Source organism: Saccopteryx leptura, chromosome 10 (genome assembly GCF_036850995.1).
Source record: "Saccopteryx leptura isolate mSacLep1 chromosome 10, mSacLep1_pri_phased_curated, whole genome shotgun sequence".
Lineage (NCBI taxonomy): Eukaryota > Metazoa > Chordata > Mammalia > Chiroptera > Emballonuridae > Saccopteryx > Saccopteryx leptura.
Window position 1 is genome coordinate 7,466,380 of NC_089512.1, and position 18,680 is coordinate 7,485,059.

Here is an 18,680-nt window from a genome sequence, read left to right on the forward strand (position 1 = left end):
GCAAAACTAGAGGAACTCATGGTATTTTCTACAGGGTTTAAGGATCCCTGCCCACCTACTAGTTTGCCAATTACTCTGGCTATAGTTTTGTTTTGTTTTTTTAAAGTAAGGGTTTTTTATTTTTTATTTTTATTTATTTATTTTTTTTTCCAGAGACAGAGAGAGTCAGAGGGATAGACAGGGACAGACAGACAGGAATGGAGACAGATGAGAAGCATCAATCATTAGTTTTTCGTTGCACATTGTGACTTCTTAGTTGTTCATTGATTGCTTTCTCATACGTGCCTTGACCGTGGGCCTTCAGCAGACCGAGTAACCCCTTGCTGGAGCCAGCGACCCTGGGTCCAAGCTGGTGAGCTTTTGCTCAAGCCAGATGAGCCCGCACTCAAGCTGGCGACCTTGGGGTCTCGAACCTGGGTCCTTCCACATCCCAGTCCAATGCTCTATCCACTGCGCCACCGCCTGATCAGGCTCTGGCTATAGTTTTATACTTCCGAAATTTACACAGCAGCTTCAATTATAAAAAGGTCGTAGCTTTTTATTTATAAAAAAGAAACAATGCCTTTATTACAAATTAAATGTCATCATCTTAGACTGACGTAGAAAAAACACTCAATGAAATTACCACAGTCACAAAGGTTAAGACAATGAGGAAAGCCAGTGCCTGGAACATTGTCTTGAGGAATCACATCTGCTCAGGAAGTCCAGGAAGAAAAGCGGAGCTTTGTAAACCTACTCTATCAGATTAGAAGCAGTGCAAAAATGAAAACAAGGAGAGATTTTTCTTGAGACAATCTTTTATTTTTTGAGAGAGAAAAAGAGAAAGAGAAAGAAGCATCAACTTGTTGTTCCACTTAGTTGTGCCATTGATTGCTTCTCATATGTGCCCTGACGAGGGCTTGAACTAGTGACCTTGGGGAGGGCCCTCCGACTCAAACTGGCACCCTCAGGAACCGGGGACGGCGCTCCAGGACAGCGCTCTATCCACTGCACCACCGGCCAGAGCAAGAGACAAATATTAAAGAGGCTCATTTCTTATTTCTGTAGCCTCTCAACAATAAAATGTTCGAAACTCAGTGAGCCTTCCGGAAAGGAACAGGGGAACAACAGAGAGAAAAATGCCAAAAGAGAAGTGTCTGAAAGAAATCTCCTCACCAGACACATCCATAAGTTGAGGAATACATGGCAAAGGTTTCCTTTCTCACCGGGTCTCTGGGGAAGACTTTATAAGCGAGAACAGCAGCTTCAGCCAAAAACAAAACGAAACCTGGCGTTAGAAATTCTCAACTGCAATGTATGGAGCCCCTTCCTTCCCGGGAGGCAGGTGTCCTGGGCCCAAGTAACTCAACAGCAGAAGGCAGTGGCCACTCAACAGGGACCGGAGGAAGCTATGTCGTGAGAGCCCACCTCAAAGCAGCCCTGGGGGCCCCAAATTCCTCAGCGACATGTTCAAGACCCTTAGGACTCGTTTCCCTCACGCCCTATGTACTACAGGACCCCAGCCAAGAAGCCTGCCTCGCCAACCGCCATGTTAGCTGTGTTCCCCGGTGTCTATGTTTTCGCTCCGCGCCCAGGGTTTCCACGCTGCCCGCCTCTGTCCTTGCGCCCTGGGCACCAAACGTTCGAGGCAAAGAATGGCAGAGTCGGGCCAGGTGCACGCCGGTGGCCCCACTGGCGGGCCCCGCCCTCTGCCAGGCTGCGACCCTGGACCGCCCACCCGGTCCCGAGGACCCCCTCCCGCAGGAGAGCGTCCCGGCGGGCCTCGAGAGGCCGATCCCGCCCGAGACGGCTTCATCCTCTCGTCCGGGCCGGGACGAGTGCTGGAGAGAGACAAGGACCACCGGCAGGCGACCCTGCTGCTGCAAGCTGTCTCTGCCTCCCCCTTCAGCCCCGCAGGGCCCGACGCCGTGCTCAACCCCAGAGCCCACACGCCGCCTCGCTCCGCTTCCGGCTTGGCTCGCGGTCCCACGGCAAGGACCCCACGGGGGCTGCCCGCCGGCCGCCTGAAGGACCCCGCTCGGGCGCACGGGTTAGCTAGCACGGCGCCTGGTGGCCGAGCGACGCGGCTGGAGGACTAGGTGAATCCGGACCCGGACTCTGGACTCCAGCTGGACCGGGGTTCTGAGGAGCCCAGAATCTGGCGTTGACTTAGTCCCAGGGTACAGGCGGGAGGGGTCGCGCGGCTGCCGGCCTGGAGAAATGGAGGCGAACCGGGTAGAGGGGACAGTGTCAAGAGCTGAGATTGGGATCCTGGGAGTCTGGGGGGCGGAGCTCAGGTGTTGGGGACTCGAGGCTGAGATGAAGGCCTGCGGGTCCACGACGCACTTGCAAGGACCCGGGCCTTGGAATGTGCCTTCCGGAAGCAGAGGAATAGTTGCCTCAGTTGTGGAGGCAAATACCCAGGCAGCTTCTAAAATTTGTAATTCATTATTTTTATTTTTTTTACAGAGGCAGAGAGAGAGAGAGAGAGAGAGAGGGATAGACAGGGACAGACAGGAACAGAGAGATGAGAAGCATCAATCATTAGTTTTTTGTTGCAAATCGCGACATCTTAGTTGTTCATTGATTGCTTTCTCATATGTGCCTTGACTGCGGGTCTTCAGCAGCCTGAGTGACCCCTTGCTTGAGCCAGCAACCTTGGGTCCAAGCTGGTGAGCTTTTTGCTCAAACCAGATGATCCCGAGCTCAAGCTGGTGACCTCGGGGTCTCGAACCTGGGTCCTTGGCATCCCGGTCTGACGCTCTATCCGCCTGGTCAGGCTAAAATTTGTAATTCTATGATGGAGTGACCTTTAAGTCGAGCAAGTTTCTCGACTGGTCATCATTTGTTATAAACCAAGTACCACGGCAGCCATAGGTGATATTAGGAAAGGAACCACGCCCTCCCCTGGAGACCACTAGCAGCCTGGCCTTGGAATAGCTGGATCAGGTTCATTGATTAATTCGTTGAACAAATATGTTGCTAGCGAGCTATGTGCTAGGTAGGCACTCTACGTAGGTACGAAGGATATGATGGTGAACAAAACAGACCCCTGTTTTCATGGAGCTGACCTTCTAGTGGGGAAGACATAACTGAAGAACACGTGCAAAGAGCCATGAGCTTTCTCTACAGAGGGGCGCTAAGATCTAGTAGGCGAGTAAGAGGAAGCACATTCTGGCTGCAAAAACCTCTCACCCAAAAGCTGTCAGGCCAGAAAGTCTTGGCGCTGTAAGGCACATGAGGCTGGAGCAAAGAAAGCTTAGGAATGTGTGGTTGGAGATAAGGCTAGAGAGGTATGCAGCGATCAGATGATGCAAAAAAGCCTAGTAGGCCACGATAAGCATTTGGGGTTTTACTGTAGAAGCATGGCATACTTGAAAGGGTCAAGGAGGGGAATGATAAGTAGATTTGCATTTTTAATTCTCTGGCTGCTATGTGGAGAACAGATAGTAGAGGGTGGCACGAGTAGAAACTGGGAGACCACAGAGGAGACTGTTGCAGAAATGTAGGGAGGGCAGATATTCTCTTGGACTTGCACAATGTCTTGGCCTCCAGTGATGGTGGTTGAGAGGAGTGAATTGTATGGCTTTGCGATGTATCAGGTAAAATTGCCAGACTTTAGTGATGGTGTGGATGTGGAAGGTGAGGGAGAGGAGATGTCATGGATGTCTCTCCCTGGATATATGGTGAAGATCCACCACCTGAGATATTAAGGAGAATGGGTTGACTGGTTGGTTAGACTGGGCTTAACTTTGTGGTCTGAATGGAGCATCAAGCTGAAAGCTGTAGAAAGGACATGAGTAGAAGAGATGTTGGCGTAGTTTCTTCACTTGAGCCAGACCCTAACACCGCCTTTAATGTGATTGTCAGGCTACTTTGGGACTAAGAGAAACGAGAGTGTTGGCCAGACTGCCCTTGTGTGTTCTCTATTTGTTGGCAAATTTAGGGGTTCCATCAGATAATCTTTTGAGACCTAGTCCTTAGTCCTGCAGAGATGACCAGTATCTCACATGTAAATAGAATTTCACAATTGGAAGAGACCTTAAATTCACTTAGTCCAGGCAGGGTATAAAATACTTTTATGTTCTTTCTATTAGTTCCACAATTATTTATTGAGCTCTTCCAGTGTTTTAGACACTGGAAATGCAAATATGAACAGAAAAGACTATATAGGTTCATTTAGCTGATAAAATTGATCAAGCACTCTTGTGCCAGATACTGTTTCAGCCGCTTCACATACAGCATGGTTACAAGTCCCTGAACTTGGGAGTTACATGGCTAGAAGCTTTGCCATTGAGGACAGCTGAGGGTATTAAAGGGTTTGATTTGGGCAGAAAAAATCCTAACCTATCTATAAGAGTAGATAAGAGACTAGAGACTATGTATCCAGCAGACTTTTGGAGATTTTCTTTTTATTGATTGATTTCCTTTTCTTTTTTTTTTTTTTAGAGAGAGAGAGAGGAGAGAGGGTAGGGGAGGTGCAGTAAGCATCAACTCATAATTCTTATATAAGCCTTGATTGGGCAAGGTTTCAAACCAGTGACCTTAGAATTCTAGGTTGACACTTTATCCACTGTGCCACCACAGGTCAGGCTCAAGCAGACTTTTTGGTATCCTGCCAACATTCCAGTTCTTGTCCATCCAATCTTCCAATTCTAGAATTGATGGAAGAGCACTATAGGATAGAGGGCCTTTGGAGTGGAAAGGCTTATTCTACCCTGTGGTCTGGCTGTTGAGAAGTAAGTTGTAAATACTCTGTAAAACACAAAGGACAGTTAGGAATGGAAAGAATATTGGGAGATACGGGTAGTGTTAAAATTTGAATTTCTCGCCTGACCAGGCGGTGGCGCAGTGGATAGAGCGTCAGACTGGGATGCAGAGGACCCAGGTTCGAGACCCCGAGGTCACCAGCTTGAGCGCAGGCTCATCTGGTTTGAGCAAAACTCACCAGCTTGGACCCAAGGTCGCTGGCTTGAGCAAGGGGTTACTCGGTCTGCTATAGCCCCACGGTCAAGGCACATATGAGAAATCAATCAATGAACAACTAAGGTGCCACAACGAAAAACTGATGATTGATGCTTCTTATCTCTCTCTGTCCCTGTCTGTCTGTCCCTGTCTATCCCTCCCTTTCTCTGAATCTCTCTCTGTCTCTAAAAAAAACACAAAAAAAATCTTGAATTTCTCCTGACTGAGTAACTCTTTCATAGTCTTAGTGGCACATACCAGCTAAGGCAGGCATCCCCAAACTACAGCCCCCTGAGGCCATTTATCCGGCCCCCGCTGCACTTCTGGAAGGGGCACCTCTTTCATTGGTGGTCAGTGAGAGGAGCACTGTATGTGGTGGCCCTTCAACAGTCTGAGGGACAGTGAACTGGCCCCCTGTGTAAAAAGTTTGGGGACCCCTGATAAGGCATTATTCCACAGGGCAACCTGAGTGCCCCCTTTACCACTCCCCTCAACCCCAGGAGCACAAGTGAACTATTAAACAAAACAGTATATAAGTGTGTACAGTAACAATGTATAAAATCTTCCTGTGTAACTGTCATGTGTTTTATGTGTGTCAGGAGTGAGAGCACTGATTTTCTTGTAAAGCTTCAGGCTCCAGAGAAGGAAGGGTGGGGAATACAGCTCTGATGTGTCCCTAGTCCACTCTGATGGCAGGAGCAAGATGGCCCCGACCTTGCAAAGCCCTCCAGAGAAGGAAGGGTAGAGAGTACAGCTCTGATGTGTCCCTAATCCACTCTGATGGCAGGAGCAAGATGGCCCCGACCTTGCAAAGCCCTCCAGAGAAGGAAGGGTAGAGAGTACAGCTCTGATATGTCCCTAATCCACTCTGATGGCAGGAGCAAGATGGCCTCGGTCTTGCGAAGCCCTCAGGCTCTCCAGCTTACTCTGGCCCTGATCAAACCTGATGCAGTTGCTCACCCACTGATTCTGGAGGTAAGAACGAACCCTAAACTTCTACCATATGCCCTGGGTATTATTCTGTCCCAGGTGCCATAGGGCCCCTTGTGAAGACTGACAGCGCAGTCCTGTGCTGATACCATGGAGGCAAAGCTAGGAGCCATGCGCTCAGTCCCTAAGACTAAAATTCTATTGGAGAATTGGGGCAGATAAAAATATATAAGAAAGAACCCAGTACAATAATAAGAGGAACCAAACCTCATGACAGTGTATGTGTGTTCATTTTCTATTGCTGCATAAAAGTTACCACAAACTTAGTAGCTTAAAACAATGCTTATTTATTATTTCATAATTCTAGAGTTTGAAGTACAGGAGGCTCAGCTGGATTCTTTTCTTAGGGTCTCTTATGGCCAAAGACAAGGTATCAGCTGACTGGGCCCCTATCTGGAGGGTCTGGGGAAGAAACATGATTTGGGTCATTGACAAAATTCAGTTCCTATAAGTATAGGACTGAGTCCCCATGTCCTTGCCTTTAGGCAGGGACTGCTCTCAGTGTCTGGAAACCACTCACATTCCTCATTAGATGGCCCACTCCATCTTCAAAACAGCAACAGTGCATCTGAATGCTTCAAATCCCCCTGACTTCTTTAGCTCCCAGCCAGATACAACTCTGCTTTTAATGTTTTTTTATTTATACATTTTAGAAAGGAGAGAGAGAGAGAGACAGAGAGAGAAAGAGAGACAGAGAGAGAGAAGGGGGAGGAGCAGGAAGCATCAACTCCTTATGTGCCTTGACCAGGCAAGCCCAGGGTTTCGAACCGGCGACCTCAGCATTTCCAGGTCGACGCTTTATCCACTGTGCCACCATAGGTCAGGCACAACTCTGCTTTTAAAGAGTTCCTGTGATTAATTGGGCACATCTGGATAATTCCCTTTTGATTAAAGCAAAGTCAACTGATAGCAACCTTAATTACACCTGCAAAATCCCTTTTGTCACGTCATGTAACAGTCATTTTGCAGGATAGTCACAGTCCTGTAGATTCAGGAAGGACACTGGTGGGGCTGAGGAAGGGTCATTTTAGCATTCTGCTTCAATAGTTCGGTAGGAAGCAGCTGAGCAGCACTGCTCAGTAAGCCCACTGCGGTGCAGAGGAGACCAGGGCCATCAGGAGCAGTGGCTGCGAGTGTTGGGTCTAGGCCAGGTCTCAAAGGAAGGGTGGGCTTCGGGCAGTGCCCAGAAGAAGAACAGGTGTTCCACAGAAGGGAGACGCTGAGGCAGGCAGGAGTGGCGGGTCTGAGGGCCACAGGGGCGCCAGGCCGGTGGGACTAGAGAACTGGAAGGGGAGGCAGGCAAGGAAACGCAGCCTTGCGCACTGGACTGAAGTGGTCGCCCTTCATTCCACAAAGAATAGGAACCACGTGAAAGCCTCTGACCGGAGTGTGACCTAAATTGTGATGATTTTGACTTATTAAGTGTGATGATACAGAGAGAGTGGGAGAAATGCAAGGCAGGACCACTCTCAAGAGACTTTTATGATGGTCTGTGTGGTGGGTCCTCTGGGCTTGAGCTCAAGGGGCTGTCGGAATGGAGGGACAGACACGGCACTTCCTGCCCTTCTCACCAAGGCTCACTCTCTGGTTGTGTGACCGAAGGTCTCTACCTCCCCCACCTTCTACCCTTCTGACCCAGCGATGGGTAGACCCTCAAGTCTTGGGCTCCAAAGCATTCTCGTCATTCTTTTGGTCAACCTGAGTGTCCTGCTCATTCAAACAGCCCTTCTGACTGATTTTTATCTTTGCGGTGGTGTTATCCAGGCTGTTCATCAGCAGATTCTGAGTAACAAGTTCCTTATTGTACGAATGAGAGAGCTTGTGTGGAGAAAAGAAGATTGCCAGAGGTTCTACCAAGAGCATGAAGGTAGGATCCACAGCCTTCTGAATGGGAGGCTTCTCTGCCCCAAGAGGCGCGCAAGAGAGATTTTACTTGGACACATGAGGGCATGCTGTCTACTACCAACTGTAAATTATAGCCAAAGTCTCTGTACACAAAGTTTTCATGATTATCAGGGTTTTCATTTGTTTTTAACACTTTCTAGGGAGGTTCTATTTCACAGTCCCAACCAGAAACTTAGTTTTATATCCTCATAATATCAGAGGTTAAAATTTAGTGACTGTTTACTTGGTCAGACATTGTCCTAATGCTAATGGTTTCATGTAACTCCCAACAGCCCTGTGAAGTAGGTATTGCTATGTCCCCAGTATAGAGATTAGGAAACTGAGTTAGGAAGTTAATGACTCACCCAGAATTGCACAGGTTGTAAGTGGCAGAGCCTGGACTCAGACCCAGGTATATCAGACTCCAAGGTCCTTGTTCTTTGCTCTAAAACAGTTTTTATTCCACGTTAGGAGGCAGAAGTATGGAAGTTTCTCTCGGGCACCAGTGTCTTGACGAAGGTACTCTCTCTTTGCAGGGCGATTTTTCTATCAGCGGCTGGTGGAGTTCATGGCCAGGTACTTCTCATTTTGGTTTCAGCATCTTTATCTACTGAGACATCTCTCCCTCTAAATAGATTCATTAATTTCATTCGGCACTCTTTTATTTTTATTTATTTATTTTTTATTTATTGATTTTTAGAGAGAGGGGAGAGAGAGAGAGAAGGGGGAGGAGCAGGAAGCATCAACTCCCATATGTGCCTTGACCAGGCAAGCCCAAGGTTTCGAACCGGCAACCTCAGTGTTCCAGGTCGACGCTTTATCCCACTGCGCCACCACAGGTCAGGCCTCATTCGGCACTCTTTTAAAGTTGTAATGAGTGTCCAGTGTCTGAAGAAACATGGACTTGGGGCTCTGGTCGAGCCAACACTGAGCTGGGGCCACCTGACCCCTGGTAGTTACTGATCAAGTGGCTGTAGAAGAGTGTTGTTGAATGCTGCCTAGCAACTCCACTGATCTCTGTGGCTTTCTTGGACATCAGCAGCAGCTCTCTGTCACCTGTTTGAAGCAGCATTGGTAGCCAGCTAGAAAGGCAGGGAAACTCTCAGGGTGTCCAGTGCACCTGTATCCGTGTCCTGCTTACAGCGTGCCCTCCGGGCCCGACAGCCGGAGTCCTGACACACACTCCTTTGTTCACAGTGGGCCAATCCGAGCCTACATCCTCGCCCACAGGGATGCCATTCAGCTCTGGAGGACGCTGATGGGACCCACCAGAGTGTTTCGAGCACGCCACGTGGCCCCAGATTCAATTCGTGGGAGTTTTGGCCTCACCGACACCCGCAACACCACCCATGGCTCCGGTGAGTCTGTGTCCCAGGTCCTTAGCCACAAATAAGGGGGGATGGTTTGAGTTGGTGGGCAGGCCAGATGGTGGCGTTGAGCTCCTTCCAGTGAGCTTTTTTTCCAGAATGTGCTTCTGGCCTTTTGTGGCCATCTTTATGGGCCAGGTGAGGCCCCAAGACTGAGGAGCAGACAGAAGTAGTAGAGGCCCAGATTTCTGCACATGATTCCGACTGCCTCTTGCCCCCATTCTGCACTCCCTGATAGGATCCTTTCTCTATCCTGCCTCCTCTTACAGACTCTGTGACTTCAGCCAGGAGAGAGATTGCAGCCTTCTTCCCTGACTTCAGCGAGCAGCGCTGGTATGAGGAGGAGGAGCCCCAGCTGCGCGGCGGCCCTGTGCGCTCCAGTCTGGACGGGGGCGTCCACTGCGCGGCCTGAGGCAGGCCTGTCAGTCTGTGAAGGCTGGTGGCATTGTCAGGCCTTGGTCTTAGCCTTCCTGTCCGGAGCATCCTCCCAGGACCAGGGAGGGCTCATGGCGCCCTCTCTGCTAGGCACCACCACCTATCCGAGGGCCTGGCTCCTCACTGGCACCGCCTTCAGGATCTAACTCTATCTACCTCTTCACCGGAATGTTCCTGGGTGGCTCAGAGGGATGATAGTTCCTCTTTTTTCCCTGAAAACTATTCATCCTTTTTCAAGGTCGAGCTTGCCTAACCGACTCTGCAATGACTCTGTATAAGCAGCAGTCGGCCTGTCTTCCACAATGCAGGCAGCATTCTGAGTCCTCACTGCTGGGAGAACTGCCCTGTGTGCCTTCTCTCCACTCTTCACTGGAGTGATTAAACCTGTCCTGAAACCGAGTTCCGCCCTGTGCTACCCGAACAAAGAAGTGTGTAGGGACTTTCCCAATCCATTGAGACTTGGATTCCTGCCAGTTGTCTACAGTTTGGATCAAATAAACTCATAAAAAAAAAAAAAAAAAAAAAGCCCTGGCCGGTTGGCTCAGCGGTAGAGCGTCGGCCTAGCGTGCGGAGGACCCGGGTTCGATTCCCGGCCAGGGCACACAGGAGAAGCGCCCATTTGCTTCTCCACCCCTCCGCCGCACTTTCCTCTCTGTCTCTCTCTTCCCCTCCCGCAGCCAAGGCTCCATTGGAGCAAAGATGGCCCGGGCGCTGGGGATGGCTCTGTGGCCTCTGCCCCAGGCGCTAGAGTGGCTCTGGTCGCAATATGGCGACGCCCAGGATGGGCAGAGCATCGCCCCCTGGTGGGCAGAGCGTCGCCCCGTGGTGGGCGTGCCGGGTGGATCCCGGTCGGGCGCATGCGGGAGTCTGTCTGACTGTCTCTCCCCGTTTCCAGCTTCAGAAAAAATGAAAAAAAAAAAAAAAAAAAAAAAAAAAAAAAAAGAAGAAGTGTGTAGGGATCTCCCAGGAGGTTCACACACGCATAGTGTGCGGCTTAGGTTGTGCGTAAAGGCGCCCGGCAACAGAGCTCAGTGTGGGCTCGGATCCATGCTGTGCATCTGACACAGGGCTCCGTCCTGGAGGAACGGGCAGCTTTGATTTGAACAAAGGTGTGTCTTCCCGGTAGAGGCATATGATTCACTTTTTTTCTGAGGTGCACAAAGCCACTAAAGGTAGTCTTGCCTTTGTTGTAGCTGAGGGTGACAGTTGTCAATTGCTGCATGATGAGTCACCTCAAAACTTATTGGCTTAATGCCTTAGCTGGATAGCTCAGTTGGTTAGAGCATCGTCCCGAAGCACAGAGGTTGCTGGTTTGATCCCTGATCAGGGCACATTCAGGAACAGATTGATGTTCTTGTCTCTCTCTCTCTGTCTCCCCCTCCTCTCTTGCTAAAATCAATTAAAATTTTTTTACATTCAGTGGCTTAAAAGAATAATGATTTATTATGTGTCGATTGGCTGGGTGATTCTGCTGATCTCACTTGGACTCACTCATGTGGCTTCATTCAGCAAGTGGGCCCAACATAGTCTTTTATCTTGAGCTTCTTCATGGCATGGTTGTTTCAGGGTTCTAAGAGGACAGGCCCCCATTCACAAGCTTATGAAGCTTCTGCTTGTGTCATGTTTGCTAATATCCCATTGGCCAAAGCGAGTCACATGGCCAAGCACAGAATCCAATTGGTAGTGGCCTGCTAAAAGCATGGATACTGTAATCATCAGGGTCATTACCATGACAATCTATTAATACAACACTGGGAATAGTGAGGAGCCTTAAAATGATATAGAACTTATAAAACAAATATTTGTACCCTGGCCGGATAGCTCAGTTGGTTGGAGCATTGTCCCAAAGCACAGAGGTTGCCAGTTCAATCCCCGGTCAGGACACATACAGGAACAGCTTGATGTTCCTGTCTCTGTGTCTCCCTCTTTCCCTGACTCTCTGTAAATAATAATAATAATAATAATATTAGCACAAGCCAACAAAGGAAATGAAGAAATAGAACAGGAAGGTCTAGTTCTAAATTCCAGGTTCAAGGTATAGTAACATGGTCCAGGTCCTAGTCCAGATCCAATGGCCAAGTCTAATGTCAGGTACAAAGTTGCAGGTCAAATTCATGTCTAAGTTTCAGGTTCAATGTCTAGAGCTAGGTCAAAGTTCAGGACAAGTTCATGTCCAGATCCAGGTCTGAAGTCTAGGCATTAGGTCCAGATCCAGGGTCCAGGTATGCAGTCCAAGTCCTATTAGAAGTTCAGGTTCAAGATCCATATTTGCAGTTAAGGTCCAAATCCATATTTATAAGCAAAGACCGACCATGTCTAAGGTTCAGTCCAGGATTCAGGACCGTCCCAGTACATCATTGAGATCTGATATCTAGTTCCGAGGTCCAAATCCAAGGATCATGTCAATGTCCAAGGCCAAAGGCCAGGTTGAGATTCAAAGTACGGTTTAAGGGCTAAGTTGAGATCAGAGATCAAGGTTTGAAATACAAATTGAAGATTCGGGAATAAGTACCAAAGGCTATTTTTCACGTCCAACTGCACGTTCAGGTCCACAGTCCGTGTCTGTTCTCAAAGTGTAGGTTCGATGGTAAGACAGGGAAGTGGGAGAGGACTGGGAGGTAGTTGTGAAGTATCTCACAGAAAGCTGATGGTGACTATGGAAGCTGGAAAACTGTCAAGAGAGTCTAGTGGAAGGTTTGAGTAAGAAAAGTAATCTAGCCTGGCCTGTGGTGGCGCAATGGATGGAACGTCGACCTGGAATGCTAAGGTGGCTGATTCAAAACCCTGGGCTTGCCGATCAAGGCACATATGACAAGCAATCAATGGACAACTAAACTGAAACAATTATAAATTGGTAATTCTTGCTCCCCCACCCTCCTCTTTCTGTAAAATCAATCATATATATTTGACAAACAAGCAATGAACAACTAAAATGAAGCAACTATGTGCTGATACTTCTTGCTCTCCCCTCCTTTCTCTGTAAAATCAACAAATCTTGAAAAAAAGATCATTGGTGTTGTCAACATAATGTTCACGAAGTGGTGAGGACAGAAACAAGACTGCAGAGGGTTGAGAAGGGTGTGGGACAAGAGGAAAAAGTGGATAAATGGGGATTACTTCCAAATTTGTTAAAGAAGAGATGCAGTAGATGCAACCTGACCTGTGGTGGCGTGGTGAATAAAGCGTTGACCTGGGACGCTGAGGTCACCAGTATGAAACCTCGGGCTTGCCCAGTCAAGGCACGGTCGAGGCATGTATGGGAGTTGATGCTTCCTGCTCCTCCACCATTCTCTCTCTCTCTCTCTCTCTCTCTCTCTCTCTCTCTCTCCCCTCCCCACACTAATTTTTTTTAAAAAAAAGAGAGACACAGTAGATGCACATAAAATGGCATTAGAAGAGTTTTTTCAGAATAATAATTAGAACACGCATAAATGCTAAGGAAGTGGAGTCAGAGAGGGATTGGATTACAATAAATATAACTTACAGTCACTAATATAAAATTCCTGAGAGGCAAGAGGGGCTAGGATCTCAGAACACAGGAGTGTGGGGACTAGGAGAGTAAAACAGGAAAGAGAAAGCCAACCCAAGAATGGGGTGCTGAGCTGGTCACCACTGTGGACAGCTGGCCCCAATCTAGCTGGAGGTCCTCTTGCGTCCCCACAGAGGCCTAGGAGGATGGGGATTTGCTCACTGGTTTCTGTCACCCATTGTCAAGTATTCACCAAGAAGAAGGAACATTTTTAAGGGTCTAAATTTGCATATTGCCAGAAGGGCTCCCTGCACTTCCTCAGCAGAGGAGCTCCTGGGAGGATCCAAGAGAAATGGGGTGAGGAACTCTCTGGTTTCGCCCCTGGGCAGCAACAGTACGAATGTGGCTGACAGGGTGTGAGGCCCGCATAAAACTTGTCCAGGGCTGCCCTCCTGTGGTCATGCTTGGCTGTGCATGTGCCCTACAGGGAGTTCAGCATATGTAACTCAGAGCCTGGTAATCTGGCTCAGCCACAGCCCTATTAGTGAGGAATCAACTCATTCTACTGCAGCTAGACCTGAGGCCGTAACTGATTCTTTTTTTTTGTTTTTGTTTTTGTTTTTTTTTTGTTTTTTTTTGTTTGTTTTTTTTTTTGTATTTTTCTGAAGCTGGAAACGGGGAGAGACAGTCAGACAGACTCCCGCATGCGCCCGACCGGGATCCACCCGGCACGCCCACCAGGGGCGAAGCTCTGCCCACCAGGGGGCGATGCTCTGCCCATCCTGGGCGTCGCTCTGCTGCAACCAGAGCCACTCTAGCACCTGGGGCAGAGGCCAAGGAGCCATCCCCAGCACCCGGGCCATCTTTGCTCCAATGGAGCCTTGGCTGCAGGAGGGGAAGAGAGAGACAGAGAGGAAGGAGGGGGTGGGGGTGGAGAAGTAAATGGGCGCTTCTCCTGTGTGCCCTGGCCGGGAATTGAACCCGGGTCCCCCACACACCAAGCCGACGCTCTACCGCTGAGCCAACCGGCCAGGGCTGTAACTGATTCTTATCTCCATCCTTTACCAACCATATTGTAATTCCTTCACCCTGAATCAGCACTTACAGGTCCAAGATGCTTACCTACTGGGGAAACACAAACCTTTATCTCTAAGCTCATTCTTTCCCTGCTATGCGAACCCCAGAGAAAATAGATGTCTCTCTGTGACTTTTAGCTAAGGCCCTGGGAAAGGGGGCAGCACTATGGTGGTAGATGGGTAGGATTCTTGTCTTTATTTACTTTATTTTTAAAAATACTCTTTTTTAAAAGATTTTATTTATTGATTTTAGAGAGAAGAGAGAGAGAAAGGGGGGGAGGAACAGGAAGCATCCACTCATAGTAGTTGCTTCTCGCTTCTCATATGTGCCTTGACTGGGCAAGCCTGGGGTTTTGAACTAGCAACCCCAGCATTCCAGGGCAACGCTTTATCCACTGTGCCACCACAGGTCAGATTCTTTTTTTTTTTCTTTTTTTTTTAACAGAGACAGAGAGAGAGTCAGAGAGAGAAATACGGACAGACAGGAACAGAGATGAGAAGCATCAATCGTCAGTTTTTCGTTGCAATACCTTAGTTGTTCATTGATTGCTTTCTCATATATGCCTTGACCGTGGGCCTTCAGCAGACCGAGGGACCCCTTGCTCGAGCCAGCGACCTTGGGTCCAAGCTGGTGAGCTTTTGCTCAAATCAGATGAGCCCGCACTCAAGCTGGCAACCTCAGAGTCTCGACCCTGGGTCCTCTGCATCCCAGTCCGATGCTCTATCCACTGTGCCACTGCCAGGTCAGACAGATTCTTGGTGTTTTTTTTGTTTGTTTGTTTTTTAGCAAGAGAGAAAGAGAATGAGAGAGAGGGACAGACAGACAGTCAGGAAGGGAGAAAGAAAGAGATGAGAAACATAAACTCGTAGTTGCAGCACCTTAGTTGCTCATTGATTACTTTCTATTAGCAATAATTGCACCTCAGATAAACCTCACTGGCTACAATACTGATGATTAGTTTCTCATATGTGTCTTAACATCTTAACTGGTGGGGGGGCTCCAGCTGAGCCAGTGACCCCTTGTTCAAGCCAGTGACCATGGGGTCATGTCTATGATCCCACACTCAAGTCAGGGACCCCGAACTCAAGCTGGATGAGCCCACGCTCAAGCTGACAACCTCGGGGTCTCGAACCTGGGTCCTCAGCATCCCAGGCTGACGCTCTATCCACTGCACCACCACCTGGTCAGGCAGATTCTTGTTTTTAATGATACAACATTTTTGTACCATTTGATTCCTAAACACGAACCACAACTTAAATTTGCTGCCCAGCCAAAGAAAGAGTGATGTGTCTCAGTGCCAGAGGAAAAGCCAGAGGTGTGAGGGGCTTTTGCAGAGAGAAGATTTTTTTTTTTTTCCATTGATTTGAGAGAGAAAGAGAGAGGAAGGAAGACAGGGAGAGAAGCAGAGAAGTATCAACTCATTGTTTCATTTAGTTCCATTTAGTTGTGTACTCATTGACTGCTTTTTTTGTTTGTTTGTTTTTATTCATTTTTAGAGAGGAGAGAGACAGAAAGGGAAAGAGAGGAGAGAGAGACAGAGAGAGGGGGGGGGAGGAGCTGGAAGCATCAACTCCCATATGTGCCTTGACCAGGCAAGCCCAGGGTTTCGAACCAGCAACCTCAGCATTTCCAGGTCGATGCAGAGAGAAGATTTTTAAGGGGAATTGGAACTTTATGGGCATCAGAACCCTGCTGACCTTAGAACCCAGCCAGCCATGAGACCGAACCGTGTCTCTGTGTTTAACAAAAAGCCGGACCCCTCCCTCCACTGTCGCCCCTGTAGGAGCAGACACAGCTCAGCAGCAGCCCCACCAGTGCTGCCCAAGAGGAGACCTCCGTAAGTCCCCACAGGGTATTCAGTGAGGAGGGCGGGAGGGATGAGGCCTTGGGGAGCCGCCCGGAGAACGGAGACACTGTCCTGGACCTCTTGGCCCGCGCTGCCTCGCACCATGCGCTCCTGGATGAAGCAGCCATCCCCCCCCACCCCTGCGTTTTGCCCGCCCATGTGTGTGTGGTGTGCACATACACGGCCCCCCAGAACCCACTGTGGTAAGTGGAGAAGCCAAGACACGTGAAATTGAAGCCTGGGAAAAATTGCTTTCACAAGAATTTATTTTTCAGAGTCCAGAAGTGGGAGCCAGGCAGGGCAAAACAGACCCTTAGGACTCTTCTTCCCTGGGCCTGATATTCGAAAAAAAATCCTTGATTCTCTGGATGATCCGCCCAATCTTCTGCTTGCCTTTCTGGATGAGTTGGCCCAGCCTGCTGCCCAGATCGCCGAATATGACATTCTGGAGCTGTGCACCAGGAGGAAACAGACTCCCTGTGGGGGCTGGACCCAATGTCAAGACCCCTCCCCACCCAGACAACCCCCTGCCTGGGCCACCCTGGGAGCTTTGAGGCTCCAGTTCACCCTCTGGCTATGACCTTAGGACTCTTATGAGTCCCTGCACCCATAAACAGACAAAAAAACAGGTCCCGAGATGGCTTGTGGCTTCCCAAGGTCACACAGCCCAGCAAAGCTGTGACAGCGCATGGGCTAAAAGCCCATTACTGTCAGTGGCTAAGTCAGTGGCTCTCAAACTTCAGCAGGAGTCAGAACTTTCTGGAAGGCTTGTTTAATACAAATTGCCAGGCCCCATCCCGGGGCCTGAGACAGCAGGTCTGAGTGGGGCCTGGGAACCTGCATTTCAACAAGTTTCCAGCGGAGGACCACACTCTGAGAAGCACTGCTCTAAGGGGTTGCAGAGCCAGTCCTGGAGACTTGGGCTCCGGCTGAGGAAGGAGCTCAGGGTAGGAGGGGCTTTCTCTGCCCTAAATGGGGCAGTGGCTAATTGGTTCGTGTCTGTTCTATGCACTACTACTCACCATCAGCTTCTACAACTCGGAAGGGGCCACTCACCTCGTCGCAGCTGATGTCAAAGTAGCCATTATCCCGGTCCAGGAAGACTGTCCCTATACACTGCTTCACCAGCTAAAAAGGAGAGGCTTGGGGTCAAACTGGAACCTCCATCTGTATCCTTCCAGCCTCACCCCAGTGTCTGGAAATGTTCCCCAGAGGCCTCTGGTTCAGCATCTTGGGAAGCATCCCAACACCAGGCCCCGAGCCTCACCCCATTCTCCTTGAAGTCACACTGCTCAGGTGGCCGCCGCGTTGTCTTGGAGCACACAGTCTCTTTCACTGCAAAGCTCACAATCTTTGGGGTGTTTGGGTCGTCATCCTGGCCATGAGAGAAAGTAGGGAGACCAGGATTGGGCCCCTGCTTGCCCTCTCTGATCGGTCCCCCTGCCCACCCCCCACCAAAAGAACAGCCTTTCAATAGCCCCTACTTGGACCCTGGCACTGGGTTTGGCGTGGGGGTGCAGAGGTGAGCGACAGAGCCGCCCCTGCCCTCCCGGAGCACACAGAGAGCAGGAGCGGACCTCAGACAAGCTCTAAGGGATCCGAGGGAAATCAGGGGTCTGCTGGAGGAAAGACGGTGCCACTGGGACCTCAAGGCTGAGCAGAGCCCTCCCGTGTTCGGGACACAACAGAGTGCAGAGGAAACTTAGAGCAGAGGAGTCACATCCTAGACCCAATGACCCCTTTCTTTTCCCTGGAATGCCCAGAAATCTCTGAAGCCCGAATGCGGGTGCAGAGGGCACCTGTTTGCACCGCACTGGTTCTAAGGCAGGAGCTGTCATCAGGGAAGGTTTCCTATAACAGGTGGGATCCCACTGAAGGGGAGAAGCGCCTTTCCTATAGGAGGTCCAGCATGAGGAAAGGGGGTGGCAGTGTGGCCAAGCCTGATGGGGGCAGAGCCCCGCCCCCCAGCACCCCACCCTCACTCACTCCCGGGGGCAGCTGGTCTAGCTCCAGAAGGCGGTAGAGACTATCTTCTGAGGACCTCTTATTGAAGCCGTCCACGGCACGGAGCACAGCCTCCTGGTAGCTGAGGGCCTGGGCAGCGGCTGGAGGCACTGCCAGGCCCAGCAGTAGCAGCAACAGTGACCAGCGCCCCCAGGAGAGGCTGTCCCTCTGGATCTCCATGGTCCCCAAGCCTGCCTCCTCCCAGCCTGCAGGACCCTCTTTTATGCCCAGCCTGGGCCTGTTTCAAAGGCCTGGCCAGGAACCTTCCCAACCCGCCCCATCCCTGGCCACCTGCCAGGCTGTGGGCTGCGGCTTGCCTCAGCTCCGCTGTTGCCTCACGGGGCTTGCTGGACCGTAGGCAAGACCTGCCTCGTGTGCAAGGTGAAGAAATGGTTTCTCCACCTCCCTGGCAATGCCTTGACCTCTCTTGGGCCCCTCGGTGGTTTTAGCCAAGGTTGCTCAAGAAAATTGTGTCGCCAGGAAAGGAAGGGAGCCAGGCACCTGTCCTACATCTTTCTCCCCACTGTGGCCTCCTCAGGAATCAACATAGTGTACTGTGTTCCCACTAAATCCACAGCTCTAGGCACTGCCTGCCACCCAGTAGGCACTCACGTTTGATGAATGAATAGTGGTGACTGCCCTCCATCTTACCCACCAGCCCATC

The 18,680-nt window shown here is 50.0% G+C and overlaps 2 protein-coding genes across 7 annotated transcripts; one reads left to right on the forward strand and one right to left on the reverse strand.

Moving 5' to 3' along the window:
• The first annotated feature begins 772 nt into the window (after positions 1–772).
• NME6 (NME/NM23 nucleoside diphosphate kinase 6) lies at positions 773–9,686 on the forward strand. 6 transcript variants are annotated; one of them, XM_066351659.1, is made up of 7 exons: positions 807–2,214; positions 4,567–4,718; positions 5,823–5,919; positions 7,699–7,801; positions 8,355–8,394; positions 9,016–9,176; positions 9,455–9,686. In XM_066351659.1, the coding sequence occupies exons 3-7, from the start codon at positions 5,830–5,832 to the stop codon at positions 9,595–9,597; spliced, it is 537 nt and encodes a 178-aa protein (XP_066207756.1). In that variant the 5' UTR covers positions 807–2,214; positions 4,567–4,718; positions 5,823–5,829; the 3' UTR covers positions 9,598–9,686. The 6 variants fall into 6 exon arrangements, with proteins under 6 accessions (XP_066207759.1, XP_066207758.1, XP_066207756.1 ...); XM_066351661.1 differs by lacking the exon at positions 4,567–4,718 and having other exon boundaries at positions 796–2,419; positions 9,049–9,176; positions 9,455–9,597; XM_066351657.1 differs by lacking the exon at positions 4,567–4,718 and having other exon boundaries at positions 808–2,159.
• A 6,580-nt stretch (positions 9,687–16,266) lies between these two features.
• CAMP (cathelicidin antimicrobial peptide) lies at positions 16,267–18,231 on the reverse strand. Its single transcript, XM_066351184.1, has 4 exons — positions 17,999–18,231; positions 17,280–17,387; positions 17,069–17,140; positions 16,267–16,463 (listed from the first exon to the last, which is right to left on the reverse strand). The coding sequence occupies exons 1-4, from the start codon at positions 18,194–18,196 to the stop codon at positions 16,326–16,328; spliced, it is 516 nt and encodes a 171-aa protein (XP_066207281.1). The 5' UTR covers positions 18,197–18,231; the 3' UTR covers positions 16,267–16,325.
• Between the last annotated feature and the right edge of the window lie 449 nt (positions 18,232–18,680).